Source organism: Adiantum capillus-veneris, chromosome 29, assembly GCF_014529385.1.
Source record: "Adiantum capillus-veneris isolate H3 chromosome 29, ASM1452938v2, whole genome shotgun sequence".
Taxonomy (NCBI): Eukaryota; Viridiplantae; Streptophyta; class Polypodiopsida; order Polypodiales; family Pteridaceae; genus Adiantum; species Adiantum capillus-veneris.
The window spans coordinates 28,351,362-28,369,423 of NC_140959.1; the positions used below are offsets into that span (position 1 = coordinate 28,351,362).

General features: G+C 44.0%; 1 protein-coding gene across 11 annotated transcripts in view; it reads right to left on the reverse strand.

Annotated features, from left to right (window-relative positions):
• LOC147418960 (peroxidase P7-like) overlaps positions 1-15,730 on the reverse strand; it is a 24,731-nt gene extending 9,001 nt beyond the window's left edge. The window contains exons 1-4 of one of the 11 annotated variants that reach the window (XM_086506317.1): positions 15,435-15,730; positions 15,114-15,237; positions 1,855-1,967; positions 1,570-1,722 (exon numbers count right to left, since the gene is read on the reverse strand). Coding sequence is in view for 2 of the 11 variants with exons in the window: in XM_086506313.1 (XP_086362439.1) it covers positions 13,658-13,740 (83 nt within the window). In the remaining 9 variants the exon portion in view is untranslated. Of the gene's footprint in view, positions 1-1,569; positions 1,968-13,657; positions 15,238-15,434 lie in introns of those variants that run through there. The other 10 variants (XM_086506318.1, XM_086506315.1, XM_086506313.1 and 7 more) reach the window with 10 other exon arrangements.
• Between the last annotated feature and the right edge of the window lie 2,332 nt (positions 15,731-18,062).

Here is an 18,062-nt window from a genome sequence, read left to right on the forward strand (position 1 = left end):
TCAATTAAGCATGTCCACGTGGCACACAGAGCCATGTGCACATGACATCCTCTCCTGCTTAAGGTGATGTACGGGTACCGATCTGTATGGCCTAGCAAATCTTGAAAGTGAATGAAAACGTCCTTGTACACCCAAGAATTTGCATGTGTCCCTCGATCCTTGAATTTGAGAAAATGTTGCTTTGCTTCCTTCTTATTGCCAAACTGAAATGGAAGCATTCAAAAACGTTGTCGACTTGGTGGCAATGATCTCCACTGGTTTTTCTTTGGATTGCTCCTTGGAAGTCCACCACTTGTGGCGACACCTCGACAGGTCCACTGTGGAAACTCGTTGTGCCACTTGTAGATGTTCCAAAGAAACGGCCATGTGAGGTCTTGGTTTCCGAACTTTGACCATGAAATCCGGTCTTGTCTTGAGTGCCCTGAAATCCGATTTCTCGTGAACAAAGAGAACTGGTAACCCAAAAGACCGTACCTTGGGAGGGAGAAGGCTCCTAAATAAGAAATCACCTGGTTTTGGATTCTCTTTATGTGATCGAGAAAAAATTTACCTACGTGTTCTGTGTCATGCAATTGGTCGGAGACAATGTCCATAGGAATGATGATCTTGGGAAAGCACAGAATTGGTTTTGACAAACCCTTCACTATACTTGTCAGGAACACCAAAGTTCCTTGATATGGGGTTAACATAGATAATCACCTCTTGGGCTCCTCAAAGTAGCTCTTTGTTTTCTTGGATGTGAGAGATGAAAGAGAGAGGGAATACCACTCTCCCCTCGAATGAGGACGGTTGCAACACATTATCATTGATGAGAAACGTGAGCTTCTTCCAATCGATAATGGGCTTGAACTTGCGAAACCACTTAATGCCCAAAATGATATCACATGTTGCAAGTTTAGAGACTACAGAACGAGGAGTAAATTGGTTTGTTGAATGACATCATCACATTCTTGAAAAATCAAAGCGTCCATGCGTTCAGAGAACCCCTGCACTAGGAGGGTGGGGATGGGAGAAGTCTAAAGACGTGCACATTTCACAAGAGATTCACTTATGACATCTTGAGAACTTCCAGAATCAAACAACACAATGACCCTTTGACCATTAACATGTCCATAACACTTTATGAGTTCATCCTCTTCAAAAGTTCCCTCTTGCTTAGCCCCTTGCTCTACCACACTCATATCATTTACTTGAGGGGTAGAGTCAGAAGGTAACGCAGAAGAGGTTTCCTTTTGAGATTATTTCTTAGGACACTCCTTTTTCATGTAACCTATTACATGACAATGAAAACACCTATGTTCCTTTGCATACAATGCCTGTTCTTCCTCATTGAATTGACCATTTAAAACTCCTTGAGCAATCTTTTCATCAGGTGTGAGTTGAGATTTATCAGATTTTCCTTTACCCTTAGCCTTAGCTTTTTCGCCCTTTGATTGAAATTGGATGGAGAATTAGATTGAGAAGAACTAGAAGAGTTCTTTTTATTGTTACCATTCTCATTAGAATTCTTATCCTTAAACGAGTCATGAGAGGAAGAGTTACCATTACCCGAGGCCGTCTCGAGCTTACCCTTGTTGTGCTTCATCTCTTGGAGTTGAGCCAAGCGTAAAGCTTCTTGCAATGTTTTCGGATCATCTGCTTCCACATCAAACTTGATCGAGTGGTCCAATCCAAAGAGAAAAGCCTCCAACCTTTCCTCATCCGATTTCCGTAATTGTCCTCCTAAGTGAGACACACGGTTAGCATATGACATCACAGGTTTACCTTGTTGAGACAAAGCCCAAAAATCCTCCTTCAATCGCTTCAGGTACTGTGGGGGTGAGAAGCGAGTCTTTGGATCTTCCTTGAACTCACCAACTAAGCTCGAGAGGGGGAACGAGGAGAGACTCGGAATGGGCAGCCTTGTGGGCTTCCTTCTTCTTCTCCATCCACTGATTTTTCCAAGTGATGGCATCACCCGTGAGATGCTGCATGGAAGCCAAAAGAACGTTGTTATTATCAGACTTTTTAACAACCGCAAAATAGGATGTAAATTGATGCAACCAAGAATAAACGACATAGCATCCATCTTATCATCATACAAAATTGTACATAATACTCATGCCGTGCTAGAGATTTTGTGAACTCGGAAGGTGTCTCTCCCCTTCTGAAGATCCTTAGAACAAAAACGCTCCATGTGATCATCTCTTGACTCAATCTAAGAGCAACCCGCTCATCAAGTAAACTAGGATTTCAAATTTGAAATTCCACGAGCACAGGCCGTAGCTATCTCTTGATCCTTCCCTCATAAATAGAGGGTTTCTTCACTTGTGCGAAAAGCACTATCATATCTTTCCTTAACGGGTAGGGGGTGTGGGCGTAGAGAGTACTCAAGCTTAGTGAAAATTTTTCCCTACTTGAAAACTCATAATGATTCCGTCGTAATGTCCTACCCACAATAGCAGGTAATTTGTGGGAGAACTACCGGGTACCAGATCAATTATTGACCTTGATCAAATGAGGTCATTACATAAACACTCGAGAGTGATCGGTTGTAACAGGAGGGACATCACATGCCAACGGAAAACAACAGACTGAACTCTTCTAGCACTTCAAATAACACTGAACTGAAAGAGAGAGAGAGAGTGCAAGGCACACGAGACGGGGAGTGGCGGAGTTTCATCCTGAGAGAGCACTGGCCCCAAACCTTGGCGTCCCTTTTGGTATTTCTTTATATTGCTTGAACTCAGTACAATGCCGTTACTCGCACTTGCACCTTCACATGGAAGAGTGCCAAAGACTGAGCCCTGTGCACATATTTAAAGGCCCTTGGCCTATGAAAATAAGTTACATGAAAAGCTTAAAACTCAAAAGCATCTGGCCCAAAAGTTGGCGCTGAAAATCAGCCAACATAAATCATGGAAATCCGTGAAGGCTGCCACGTCACTAAGTCAGTGCAAAATGTGAAATTCCATACTAGCTTGCCACATCATCAGGCTCTACGCAAGTCTTTGTGTGTGTGTGTGTGGGTCCCGCTTTATTATAATCGATTTAGGTCCCATGGGCCCCATCGGATTGGGTCCCGTAAGTTGGTGGGAGCTCGTCTTTAAAAATAGGTCCCTCCGCAAGACTTTGCAAGTTTTTTCTGTTGCTTGTTCTTCTTAGAGTTTAGGCCTCTCGGCCGGGATCTGCAGGTTGGCTCCGTTCTTCAGTGGCTTGACACGTCAGCAATTTGTAACATCCCCCCTTGAAAGAAAGTAATTGTCTGTGATTACAACATGCATATCTGCAAAACAACTTAAGTTAGCTCAAAAATTTCTGAGGGTCATTCCAGGGGACAATCAGTTTTCTCAATCTAGATCGGAGATCTTGATATCCTAAGTCGTTGGTTTCTCAGAAGTATCTCATCCAATAAGAAGTCTCATTTCAGACCGCAACTTGCGTCGTTTGGAGGTGCTGAGAGTAACCACTGCTCAGACTTCTTAATACTCCCCCCGTAAATAACTATCCAGGTTCGGGCCATGAGTAACAACAACAATACTCTCCCCGTAAATAACCACAAGGGTCCGGGCCATGAGTAAAAACAACACTTTTCAAACATTCAATACTCCCCCTGCAAATAACCACAAGGGTCCGCGCCATGAGTATGAGCAAGCATTCTCAAACATAAAATCACCAATCATTGAAACCAATATTAAAACCAGAGTCAAACAATTCAAATAGGCACCAAGACAGATTTAAAACAAATACCATCCATTCAAAACAAATTTATCCTTGGATGGTCACTGGAAGAGCACCAATGAGAGGTATCACCTTCTCGGTCTGACTGGTGGCTAACTCCGCTTCGATTTCGCCGCCCTGTGGATTATAATCAAATTCCATCTGCTTCAAGAATTCTGGATGGATGTAGTTTTCGGTGGCTCCTGGTTAAAGAAAATTAGGCTTTGAAGCCGTTGACTTTGCTTTCAAGGCGTATGCCATAGATGTCATGTACAAGTCCAATGGCTGCTTTAGCTCGTTTAGCTAGAGATGGTCCTGGGGTTTTGTCGACCATCGGTGCGGGCGTCGACTCCGCTGGTTTGTCAGTGCGTTGGGGACAACCAAAATAGTTATGTCTTGTTCGAAAGCATCCAAAACATCAGCCTTCTTGTAATAAGGTGTCTTGTTGTTGATGCGTCAAATGAGGCCTTTGTGGTTGACTTTTACGAGAATCTCGAGAATTTGTTCGTGGTTGACGGGAGTTCTGGTTATTGGCCGGAGTTACTTCTGTAGTAAACTCTAACTTGCCTTTCATCAATTTGTAGCCGATCGTCGCATGGTCCATAAGCTCTTGCATAGTTGAGACTTGCTTGGACAGGCAATATTCTTGCAATGGTGATGGTAGTCCAATGGTGTATCGCTCGCATTGGTCCTCCAAGGAAATGAACTTAAAGAAGGACACTAGGAGGTAGACGTCGAGAAACCTTTAGTTATAGTCGTCCATGGTCTCTGTGGCAAGCATTTTCAAGTTGTCCCATTTTGTCAAGATCCGAACATCCAAAAGAGAAGTTATATAATGTCACGTGCACATCTAACCCTATGTGTACGTGGACAAGCTACTTCATGACAAGGGTTCAGTCAGCCTAGCTTAAGAAGTGTTTTGGCACTTTTGTGAGTCTGTTCGCAGACCGTGCATGTCCAGGTACTTAGAATAAATGCATATCCTTTGGTTGCACATAGCATGATCATCAGATTTCCATCAGAAACCATCAAGAGCATTTTTATAGTGCATAGACCTATTTTCCCTATTTTAGCCAATTTCACTTATTATTTTTAAGTGACTTTTGTTAGGGAACTCGGTAGGGCAATTTGAGTCCGGAAGTATATAAGAAACCCTAGCGCTAGCACTTTTGGGCAGAAGAGGCAGCAGGGACCTGACATCCAACAGTGCACCTTCTTAGCAAGACCCCCCGGGCAGGAGACATAGCGTTTTCAGCAACAAAGCACCAGCGTTTTCAGCATTTGCAGACCAGCCCAGTGTTGTGCAACTTGCAGAGCAACCTGGCGACAACAGAGTTAGCAGATCTCCTAGCGTTTTGCAGTTCCTCCGCGGCAAATCAATAAAGAGCATCAGCGTTTTCAGTTTTCAGCATCAAGACACCTCAGTAGAAGTCCTAAACCTCGTAGATCTCACCTTCCCGCAACAGATCCTCACCGCACGGTCAGATCCACCGAAGTTTGCAGATTCAGCCCGGAAAACGCAGATTTCAGCATCTGCGTTTTCAGCGCGTCGTCGTTGCATCGTCGTCATCGCCTTCATCACCGACATAGAGTCAGAATTCAACAGATAAAGATTTGCAGATTTCAGACATTAACGTTTTCAGATTTCAGCCCGTCTCGTCGTCGTCCTCATCGTCGTCGACATCGTCGGCAAGTCCAAAGCATTGTAGAGATTTGTGCAATCAATAGTAGACCGCTCTCGCCATAGAGAATGGGGCCTTCGGAGGAGGGTTTGACAACTCGTCTGGTGTCGTATTCTTCTCTCTCTATCTCTCAGTCTCAGCAACTTCATTCACAATGTTCACCACTTTGTTTGTGTCGATTGCAATCTCTCTCTAAAGGAACGAAAGGCTCTCCCTTCCGTAAGTAAAAGGAACACTTGAGCACAGTTCGGAGCACTCATCTTGAGCAAAGTTCAACATTCACTTCCGCTGCACCTTACATTGCTATCAGAGCTTTCGCAGTGTTCTGTATCACTCAAGGAAAGAACCACATAATTTTTTTTGCTTGTTACGGTCGCACGTAACCCAAGTCCACTTGGGCGTGTCGATTCCTAATCGTGTTTTTGAAGAGTGACAGGAAACCCAAGAAAGAAGGGCTTATCCAGCTTCCCCTTGTTTCTCTTTTCACTCATTGAGAGCGGACTGTGCACTTACCGGCCGGCCATCGACGTGAGGTGGGAAAAAGCAACCTTGGTGTGAGCGCAAGGTTGCCAAGGGGTGCACCCGCGGGAAAGAGAAGAGCTCGGGTAAAGAGAAGATTCTTCTCTCACACAGATTGCAAGCTAAAGAAGAACCTCAAGAACCACAAGAACTCAAGAACCTCAAGCACTCAAGACCCTCAAGAACCTCAAGAACTCAAGGACTCAAGCACCCAAGAACCCAAGACCCACAAGAACCAAAGTTCCTCGTGAACTTAAGAACCCAAGACTTTAATGTATGGTCATCACCCGAAGCGGAATGGATACTTCGCATGGAGGTGATGAGCACGGAAGAGGCGAAGAAGAATTTTCCCCACCAGGAGGTTTTTCCGACCCTCCCCCTTCTCCATCTACGCCAAGGATTTCACTAACTCCTATGGAGGCTTTCGACAAGGTGATGATGGACATGAAGTTAGAATGCGAAGCAAGAAAAGCAGAAAGAATGGCCGAATTGGATCGTGAACACAAAGAAAGAAGAGCCAAATTGGATCCCGAGCGCGAGCAAGCGCGCTTGGTGGCCGAATAGAGAGCCCAACACATGCAAGAGTTGTTCCGACTCTTTTCTAGTGTGCAAGCACAAATTGAACAGAATTAGGAAAAGGAGACTCTGTCTCTTCTTTTCCAACGCACGACATACATGATTTGCATGATAATGATCAAGATGTGATTATTGACAAGCATGATGAATTGCAAGAAAAGATGTGATTGTTCACAAGGGTGATGGTTTAGTTGATACTTTTTCTAGTGAAGCTAACCTCATTACAGATTCGATCAGTCACAAAGAACCGATATTGGCTCTTGAGTCGAGGTCCAAAGAACCCCCACAGGAAGTATTATGTGTTCGAATGATTAGTCATCACACATTGTTTGAGTGTTTCATTCGTGATGCTTTCTTGTATTTTAGTCACCGTCCCTATGTGATCCCTTTTCATAGGTATGACATATTGCACGATGAACACGATTCACTCATGAATGAGCACGGAACTCATGAAAAGATGAAATGTTTGCACCCAAGGAATTCACATTCCATGTCTCTTCCTTGGCATGACATAGTATCCGGAAGAGCACAAAAAGGATTGAGCATCAAGCATCGGCATTTCCATTATGATTTGCCACAGTTGATTGATTTAGATCAGAAAGACAAGTTTCAATTCCATTGTTTGCGTGTGTTTGATGAACGGTTTGACACTCCGTCTATATGTTCATCTACATTGCATGCACAGTCTTTTAGGAAGACAAAATTTTTTCATGTCACTTTACATGGAATGGGTATGTTCATGTTTTTGTGTTAGAAGTGGTTTCAAGAATTTTCAGCCTCGGAGATTCTTGAAGAAGGTAGACGCATGACTATAGACAAAGTTGACGAATTGAAGGAGCCACAAATGACTTTGTCGCTTTCGGCGCGGCCCAAAGAAGCAAGCATTGCAGACCTTTATGAAGTTCAAGTATCGCACAACTCACATATTAGAGTGGACCGGCGAAGAGTCCTTTCCAGGAATCCAGATGCTGTTGGCGATCTCCCTCAACGCCATATAGTTCGGTACCAGTACCTCACTTTGAAAAGGAGGGGATGTCACGTGCACATCTAAACCTATGTGTATGTGGACAAGCTACTTCATGACAAGGGTTCAGTCAGCCTAGCTTAGGAAGTGTTCTGGCACTTTTGTGAGTCTGTTCGTAGACCATGTATGTCCAGGCACTTAGAATAGATGCATATCCTCTAGTTGCACATAGCATGATCATCAAAGTTCCATCAGAAACCATCAGGAGCATTTTTACAGTGCATAGATCTATTTTTCCTATTTTATCCAATTTTCACTTATTATTTTTAAGTGACTTTTGTTGGGAAACTGGGTAGGGCAATTTAAGTCAGGAAGTATATAAGAAACCCTAGCACTAGCACTTTTGGGCAGAAGAGGCAGCAGAGACCCGACATCCAACAGTGCACCTTCTCAGCAAGACCCCCCCGATAGGAGACAGAGCATTTTCAGCCACAAAGAACCAGCGTTTTCAGCATTTGCAGATCGGCCTAGCGTTTTGCAACTTGCAGAGCAACTTGGCGACAACAGAGTTAGCAGATCTCCCAGCGTTTTTGCAGATTGACCCCAGATCAGCCTAGCGTTTTTGGAGCAGCATATCACCTAGCGTTTTGCAGTTCCTCCGCGGCATATCAATAAAGAGCATCAGCGTTTTCAGTTTTCAGCATCAAGACACCGTAGTAGAAGTCCTAAACCTCGCAGATCTCACCTTCCCGCAACAGATCCTGACCGCACGATCAGATCCACCGAAGTTTGCAGATTCAGCCCGGAAAACGTAGATTTCAGCATCTGCGTTTTCAGCGCGTCATCGTTGCATCGTCGTCATCGCCTTCGTCACCGACATAGAGTCAGAATTCAGCAGATACAGATTTGCAGATTTCAGCCATTAGTGTTTTCAGATTTCAACCCGTCTCGTCGTTGTCCTCATTGTCGTCCACATCGTCAGCAAGTCCAAAGCATTGTAGAGATTTGTGCAATCAATAGTAGACCGCTCTCGCCATAGAGAGTGGGGCCTTCGGAGGAGGTTTGACAACTCGTCTGGTGTCGTATTCTTCTCTCTCTATCTCTCAGTCTTAGCACCTTCATTCACAGTGTTCACCACTTTATTTGTACCCATTGCACTCTCTCTTTAAAGGAACGGAAGGCTCTCCCTTCCGTAAGTAAAAGGAACCCTTGAGCATAGTTCGGAGCACTCATCTTGAGCAAAGTTCAACATTCACTTCCGTTGCACCTTACATATAACTGCGCGCAGGTATTGTCTTAAAAGTTTGCCAAGTCCTTGGAGCATGCCGTTGCGTTGTAATTGAACTCCACCATTGCATGGCATTATCTTTAAGAAATCCCGATGCTCGAGAGATCTTGGATTCTTCTGTAGTTCCCCAAAGCATAGATGTTGTCAAATTTGGGTTCTGTGTTGACGATGATGATGACGACGACGGGTACTAATGGGTCTATGTTGATGACGATGACGACGAGATATTGATGGGTTCTATGTCGACGATGATGACTACGACGACGAGGTACTGGTGCGGTCTATGTCAATGAGGCACTGATGGCGTCTATGTCGACGATGACAACGAGGTACTGATGGGGTCTATGTCGACGACGAGGTTCTCTGGATTTATGTCGAAGACGATGATGGCAATGACAAGGTTCTTGATGGGTCTGTGGATCCTTATGCTGAGCCAAGGCACAAGGGTACTAGGTGCTAGGGTACTGTGTTGACGACGACGACGATGATGACGCTGCGGCTGAATGCCGGAATCTGTTAGCGGTGTCGATGGTAAGGGATTGCAACCAATAACGAGGCAAGGCTGAAATTTGTAAAACGCTAGGGTGCTTAATGGCTGAAAACTGATCGCTGGCTGTAGGCTGAAAATGGTGACTTCTGCGACGATGATGACCACCACGAGGCTATGGCTGAATCTGAAATGCTGATCTGCTGATGATGGCAGGCTGATTGCGGTGAAGAATTGCCGCAACGGGATGGGCTGAATGCTGATGCAAAAATGCTGGTGTTGAAGACTGAAAACGCTAGGGTACTTGAGAGGCTCGTACTGCGGCTCAGTGGCCTCTATTCCTCTGCCTGATTCTGCAAGCGCTAGGTCTTCATTTATAGGAATTATATGCTGGGTCGGGCAAGCTTCCCAACAAACCCACAATTTCTAAAAAGAATTCCAAAAGTCACTTATAAATAAATGACCTATAGAGGTTGTATCACGCGGTAGAAAATGCTCATGCTGAAATGACTGTACTGTGCAAGAGAGGGTATGCAACTATGACTGGCTTGGGCATGCACATACTGCTAGAGGCTCACAAAGTGCCACCCTAGGTCCTAAGCTAATGAATCATGCTAGACTGTTGCAGAAGCATGTCCACGTAGCGCAAGCGAAGTGCGCACGTGACACAATCGGCCGAGAATTCAACAAATGATCAAAAACTGCTGATGTGGTTAATGTACGAAGCAGCTCGCGGATCGTACTACATACTGACATGGCAATCTGTATGCACAGGTCTGCAACACGCGGGACAGCCGCCCTCTGGGCGCTTGCTTTTCGTAATTGATGCTTTTAGGGAGCAGAGCCTTTCATGCAAGATGAGTTTGGGCCAAGGAACTTTAAATCTGTGCCTTGGTGTCACAAAGTGATGACGTGGCGAACAGCAGAAACCCTAATTTCAGCCAAAAACCCTAAAATTCCTGCAAACCCTAATTTCTGCCAGAAACCCTAATTTTCGGAAATCGCGGAGGCTGATTTTTTTATTTTTATTTTTTTGAAACGATGAGCAACACGAATTTTGCTTTTTTTTATTAAAAAAAGAGAAAAGACTCTCTAAGAGAGAGAGAGAACTGATGCTTTTTATTTTAAAAGCTTTTGGGGCTCTCCCTTGTATCTTTAAATAAGTGGTGAGGGCTTTACTTCTCAGAGCATCTGGACGCAGAGTCTGAGAGTGAAACCCTAGTCACTCTCTTGTACTTTGAACTGATTAATATAAAAAGAAATACCCAAAGGGGCGCCAGTCTTTGGGGCCAATATCTCTAGGCACGGAACTCCGCCGGGCCAGTGCAAATCTATTGTGATCTGTGAATTGTTTTGAAGTGGTTATTTGGTGCTGTCGCAATTGATTTTTGACTTGGAGTGTCCAAGTCTGTTACAGTGGTATTAGAGCATGGCCAATTTCTCTCCTACGGGAAATCCGATCCCCGAATTTTTTTTTTCCGCGGCACCTATGGTTTTCAGGCAATGATTAGTCGACTCCCTCTGCATCTGGAGATGCGGGCTGGGATCACAATGAAGATTCAGACAGAGAGTATGGCCCACCTCGGCCTACTCAGGCGGAGCAAAGAGAAATGGAGCGTCGTCAATTGATTGGCGATGCAACAAAGATGATGCTCAATTTTGCCAAGGACCCGAAGATGGCAAAATATATGAACCAGACCTCTTTGGAAGAGGTACAGACGGAGTGGCAGAGAACCACAACACCACTCTCGAAACCCGCTCTCAAGAAACCTTTTGCCTCCAAGAAATATACGGAGAAGAAACTGGAGAACGTGGTTGATGCACGGATTGCTTAGCTTTTCGACGTGCAAAAGAAAGGCAAAAAGCACGGCAAAAAGCAGAAGAAAGGCAGTGACTTCCCGGGATATTTGGGTCGTCGGTCGACTTTTGACAAGGCAAAGAAACAGAAGAAGCGTGTCAAGTTTGAAGGCTTACTTAGTTCTTCTAGCTCTTCAGACTCGAGCGAAGAAGACAGGAAAAGCAAAAAGCGAAGCAAGAAACAAAGCTTCGGAAAGGGCAAGAAAAAGGCAAAGAAGGCTACATCTCGCCCAGAGACTGACAGTTGTACTGAGGACTCGTCTACAGACAGCTCAGATTCGGATGACGGAAGTTTTATGCGAACAAGAAGAATTTTTACAAAGCCAACCAATATGACTTTCTCGAAGATAAAAGCAAGAAAGTCCGAGAGTTTAAGGAAGGTGGCCACTCGATCAAGTTTGATACTTTTTCAGGATACTCAGATGCTTCGAAGGCTTTGTCTTTTATACAACAGTTTGACATCGCTTTCGCGGGAGGACGCTATTCAGAGCACTCCAAGATTCGGAGAGCTGCCTCTTACTTTAAGAAGAATGCTCGTACTTGGTGGTCCACGCTTCTTTTAAACAAGACTGCGCCCGTTAAATGGCGGAAACTTAAAAAGCTTTTTATTTCTTCTTGGTTGACGCAAGAATATGAACGAGATGTACGAGCTGCTTGGAACCATCTTCGGATGACCAAGAAAGATACAATCAATGCTTACTGTGAAAGATTCTGGAGCTCTTTTCTACCCGCCTCTTCATTCAAGAAGATCTCGTTCAGAGAACAGATTGAGCGGTTTACCTTGGGTCTACCTATAGAGATCTGAGATCACTGCTTGGAACAGAAGTCAGCTTCTATTTAGGAGTTGATGAGTCATGCGAAGCGGGGCTTTGCCACTCACTATGGTAGTCTGACCTACCCCACAGATGAGGCCATGACACGACGAGCCGAACAGACTTCTGGGAATGAAAGTAGAAAGAAAAAAGAGCAACCCAGAGAAAAAGGATGCACGAGCCAAGCTTACTCCTGAGGAGAGAGCTCGCTTCATAAAAGAGGGGAAGTGCTTTGGATGCGGGGAACATGGACATATCTCCGCGAAGTGCCCTAAAAAGGCACAGAAAGAACAAAATGATAAAGACGACGACTGGCCTAAGAGTTCGAGAGCAACTGAGGAATGTGGCAGAAAAGGCAGATAGAAAAGCAGAACTGGTACCACATGGCGTGGGACCTGCACCAAATCTAATGAATGAAAGTACAAACTTTGCCGCTTTTGGGGCAAAGTGAAGGATCAGGAAGCTCTTTTGAAGGAGCCAAGGCCAACTTCTTTTCACTTGGAATTGCCAGCTCGATTTGGAATTACGCCCGACAAACTGACGCCACAGGCAACGGAGTATCTTCTCAACTCTACAAATAAAATAAGTCACTTGGGTCTGAAACGATCACCACCGCAGCATGGTATCATAAGTTTAATCACTTTACGATCACTCATGGTTATGAGCGTGGCTCATAACCATGAGTGATCTCTTGGTTGCAATCTATGTAGACGATATCATACTTGAGAGTGGCTCATTAGATGTGATTACTATAGTGAAGCTTGAATTTTCAGCACCATTCTCCATGACAAATATGGGTGAGTTGAAGTATATCTTGGGTATTCAAATCCACCATGATAGAGACAATGGCATCCTACGGCTCAATCAACAGCACTATGCTGAGCTACTACTATGCCGATTTTGAATGGAATTCTCTCATGGCATTGATACCCCTCTTCCAATAAACCATCGCCTACCGTTCATCACTGGTCCTGAGTCACTTGCTGAGCAACAACATATGGTAATGCAATTGGTGGTGTTCACTGTCTTGTAACTGGCACTCAACTGGACAAGCTGCTAACTCTCTCTCTCGCTATATGGAACATCCATGGCTTGTGCATTGGCGCCATGTAAGGGGGTTCTTTTGTTATCTCAATAACACTGAAGCTCTAAGCTATATGAGGACAACCAGCATCAACCCTCCAATCCTTGGCTGGTCTGATGCTGATTGGGGAGGAAATATTAACACCGGGCATTCTACAACTGGCTATGTCTTTACGCTATCAGGTGGAGCAGGTTCATGGAAAAGTAAATTACAAAAGTCCGTTGCACAATCATCTCTAGAGGCAGAATATATGGCTCTTGCGGCAGCTACAAAAGAAGGTATTTGGATCTGGAAATTTTGACATGAAACAAGACTTTCCTCTGTCGGCTTATTCACCCGTGATTGCGATAACAAATCTGCAATCTTGATGACTCACCAACGGAAGGAAAGTGAAAGGACAAAGCACATCGACTTCAAAAATTTTGTTCGGGACCTTGTAGTGGAGAAGACTTGTGAGATAATTTACACAGTCAACAAATGAACAATAGATAGGAAGATAGCATCAAAAGATAAACATTGGAGATGCTACAATCACATGTTGAATTCAATGATCATCTCCCAAAGTGACTAAGATTAGGGAGGCATGTTAAATGTTGAAAAGTCAACAACGCTAATTAACAACTCTTAGGTACTTAAGCAAAATATCGAACAATAACGTAACATGAATTGACACATGGAAAGACACAAACCATTGTATAGTCGTCCTTTTGGGCTGAAGCAAACAATCATCACAGTTCACCTCTCTATCTTGTGTATCTTCCTCTCTGTTCATCAACTCCTGTGTGTTGACTGTGTCCAATTCCAATTCTACAAGCAATTGGACAGAGAGGCATCATCAAGAGCTAAGTGGTCAAGCTGGGTTCAGACAAGAGCACATTACTCTACATCTTATTTTCCATTGAAGCAATCATTACGGAGGCTAGAGCATGAAAAAGCAGGATCTACTGCTACTTCGCCATGATGTGTGGAAAGCATGCTTTCACGCTACATGCATTCTCCAAGGCATGAGCATCTTGGTTTAGCCGAACGTCTGCTGCAAAACATGTAGTGTATATAATCTTGGTCTAAGTACATTTTAGAGAGAGAACGCAAAAAATAGTCATCATGTACATGGCTATACAATGCTGATTGGAAAACCGATAGTTTATTGAGACACTCAATACGAGATTCCGCTGTATCTTAGAAGAGCACGCGACAAGACACTATTTCTCTCTCAAGCACTGAATCTAAGTACAAGACCGCCTCTTTGAAGCGAAGAAGCTTTATGTTGTGAATTCTCCAATGCTTCTATATTCAAATTCTAGGTCAGCAATAGCGCCATCATCAAAGAAGGCACGACAATCTGACCACATTGAAATCTTAGCCCATGCTGACACCAAATGTAGCATGCATACACGATTACGATAAAGAAAGGAGTAATGGAGTTGCGCTTCTTTCTGCAAGAGGCTGTATAACTTGTAGAAAGATGTCTATTAAAAGGCTTGGTTAGTTGAGTATTTGTCCTCCGTCACCCGGGTGATGGCTTCCAGTGCAACTAGGGGACCCTGTGAAATGCTTGTAGGTGCACTTTGTATCGTCGCCCACGGGAATGTGGGTACTGCTACGAAAAAAACAAGTGCATGACTCTCTGATCTCTCTCTGTTTTTGACAACAAAGGAGGCCGATTTCTATTACTTGAAAAGTCCCTCAAAACGGTGCCGATTCTGAGGGCAAGTACATCACTGAGTACACGGCAGGCCTGAAGGCAACAAATGGAGACTGTAAAAGCTCAATACAACAAGTCACATGATGGACAAATGGACAAACTATAGAAACAGAAGGGGTAGGGAATGGACATCCGCCGGTCGCCAAGGGGTCGCAGGTATCATGAGGGAATGGACACGTAGTGTCCATTCCCGACAGTCAAGAGTTGCTGGGAGGCGACTATCGCACGTTGCACACTTGTTCTGGCCGGACTGCTGCAGCACCTATGAATTCACCTTGATGCCTGTCGGGTACAACCTGCAACAATAGGTACAGTTCAGCAGAGAACACGCGCTGATGAGGGAGATGGATTTCGGGTGCTGCTGTGGCTTAGAATCAGTGGAAATGATTGAGAAGAGCTTGATCGATTAATTACGGCTGCTGACGGGGCTGGGAACTGACCTGCCGTCAATCTGTCAGCTGCAGCAAAGATTCCTCTTCAGAACTGACAGCTGATGAAGGGCCAGGACCCTCTGCCCAGTGCCCGCCCACTAGCGACCTTGACGGACAGGGTAAAACACCTTTCCTAAAGAGAGTAAAAAGTGCCTTGGTAAGAGAGGATGGCAAGCGCTTCTGACATATAGGCACTTCTACCAAAAGCACTGTGTGCGCTCTCTCTCTCTCTCTCTCTCTCTCTCTCTCCACACACACAAACACACTCTTTCACATAGCAAAGCTAGTTATATACTCAGCTCTCTCTCTCTCTCTCTCTCTCTCTCTCACCAGACAATTAGGCAGGTCACCAATTACAAGATGGTTCAGCTCGAAGCTTTGGTAAGGAATCCTGCGTAGCTGGCAGCCAGTGAAAAGTAAGAGGCGCTGCAAAATATTGAGAAAAAGCTATGTGGTTGCAGCGTCTTGCCCAAGCTCTGGAAGTATTGCAGCCGCTAGTTAGGTGGAACCAGAAATTGGCAGCGCGACGGCGCGGACTCTCCTCCTCCTTTTGTGGCCGCCTTTTCTCTGCAGCGCCATCTTCTGTTCTGTGTGCGTGTGCCTCAACCACCACTACACAAGTCAACAACAACTTTGCATGCACGGCAGCTGAAAAGGTTCTAAAATTAGCGGCGCGCTCCGATGTTCCGGAAAAACATTTTTGCGACCATACACAATCTATATCTATATCTATACTATATATATATTAAGGAGATTGGTTTTCCAATGCCAAGTTTGCTGCATCTGGTGAGTTCCGATTTATATGAGTGAGGGGGAGAGAGAGGCCGCCGAAGGCGGCCGACCGTACTAGTTACTTTTTATGATTTATTCAATTGAATTTTTAAAAACTTGAGCTAATTTTCACTATTTTTACTCTATTTTTTTTAAAATCTAGGCGGGTTTTCTTCTTTGTATCCCTCTCAACCAACATTTTAGATTTTCAAATTGGCACAATTGTAAGTTGAGACATAAATTCCCCCAACATTGTTTCTTGCCAAACTCAACAAATTCAAAACATTGTTCAGGAAAAGACTTAGCCTTGAGCTCATTAGAAATTCAAGATAGCCGGTTGAGAGGAGACTGAATAGGGAAAACTCCACTTGGATTTTGCAAGAAAATAGTTTAAATATAACTAAACATGTAGTGTAATATGCAAAATTTTTGCATAAGACTTGGCTCAAAGGGACTTGTGTATGTTTAGGATAAGGAGTTTTTCCAAACGCTCTACAAAGGCTTCCCAAACCCATTTTGAAGAACCAATGGAGAAAGGGACAAGCTCAATATCAGAAGATATTTTCTCCATTTTTGCACTAAAATGTGTCAATTTCTGTCGGTTGCCCTTAAGCAATATTGAAATTGTACAAGAAATTCATTTAATTTGGCCTAGAGTATAACTAAAAACACACCATGTTCCCAACTTCTACAAGCTTTTGAGTTCAAGAACGCCTTTGCCTCAAATTTGGGCGGGTGGTTTACTTGCTCTTTTCAGCAAGTAATATTCCACCCGTTGAGATTAGGCTCACTTCCCTGCTCCCAGGTAATGAGAAAGCATATTGGTCACATCGAGCAAGTTAAACCAATTTTCAAGGTAAGCTAGAACCAAAAATATGAGCAAACAATGGCAAGATAGACATGACTGCAATATACTTGAAGGCCACAAGTATCATTTTCCTATTTTTATTTTGGAGGATGGAATCTTCGCCACAAGGGGGGAGAATGTCAAGACAAGGGCCATGTGGGAATGAGGGATCTAGGAGAAGATCTGGCCATAGAGGGGCTTTACCAATAAAGGTCTTTATAAGGAACATTGGGCGATGAACAGGCGCTAGTGCCTAGACCCTACCTCTAGAGTGTGGGCACAACTCAATGTGATAGTATTAGATTTATGGTTGCTATTGGCGGTGTTACATGCAACGACCAAGAACCAAGAAGTTTATCTCAAGATTGATTTTTATGGGCTAAAATCCAATTGCAAAATTTCTTAGCAAATTTAGCCTCAAGAGAAATATAAACCCTCTAGGGGGCCTTTGGGATCAAGGTTAATTAAAGGCCAACCAATAGGAAGAGGGTGGTGGACACACTCTATGCCCTCAAATTAATAGGGAGACAAAGTTGTGTTACTCTTCTTGATGGCCTCTCCCCTAGTGAAAGAGGGGGGGCGGGCGGGAGGGGGGACCATATGGAACCTCCTTTCCCTCCTTTTTTACGTGGTTTTGAAAAAAAACCCTAAAAATTCAAATTTTTTGAAAAATTTCAAAACTCATAACTATTTTATAATTAAAAGTGCATTGTTTGACCTCTACAAGTCAAAAACGCACGCCAAAAAGCCCAAAAATATTTTTGTTTACAAAAATTTCAAAATAGCACTCTTCCTTATCCAAAGCTCCCCGTAACCTATCCCATAGCTAAAAAGTGAGTTCTCTCTCTAAAATTCCTTTTCCAAGCTCACCATTGCTTCTACACTCACATTCACTTCCTACTCCAACATTCTCTCTCTACTAGCTCCGTCTCACCTCCATTGGAGCACCAACCAAGGTTCTCCTCCTCATATCTCTCCCACCTCCATTGCCATAGCAAGCAAGGTTATACATCTTCTCCTACCTCCATTATTGCAATACCAACACCCTCTCCCCTTATCCCATCTCCATTGCAATGTCAAACAAGCTCCTCCTTCTTCTACATTCCTTTACTCTTATCAGGGCAATATCTACTCTTTAAAGATAGCCAAAGAATGAACTCACCGGAATTCAATGCCATAATTGTAAAAGGATCAGAATAGAGCAAGCTTCGGAGTGAGTTTTTTTTTAATATTCTGTGAATGCCTTATTTTATAAAAAATGCACCCTTGTAAAGCGATTGGAGCCATTGTAAGAGCCTAAGTCCAGAACTATCGGTCCGCCAACATTGTTGTAGTTTAAC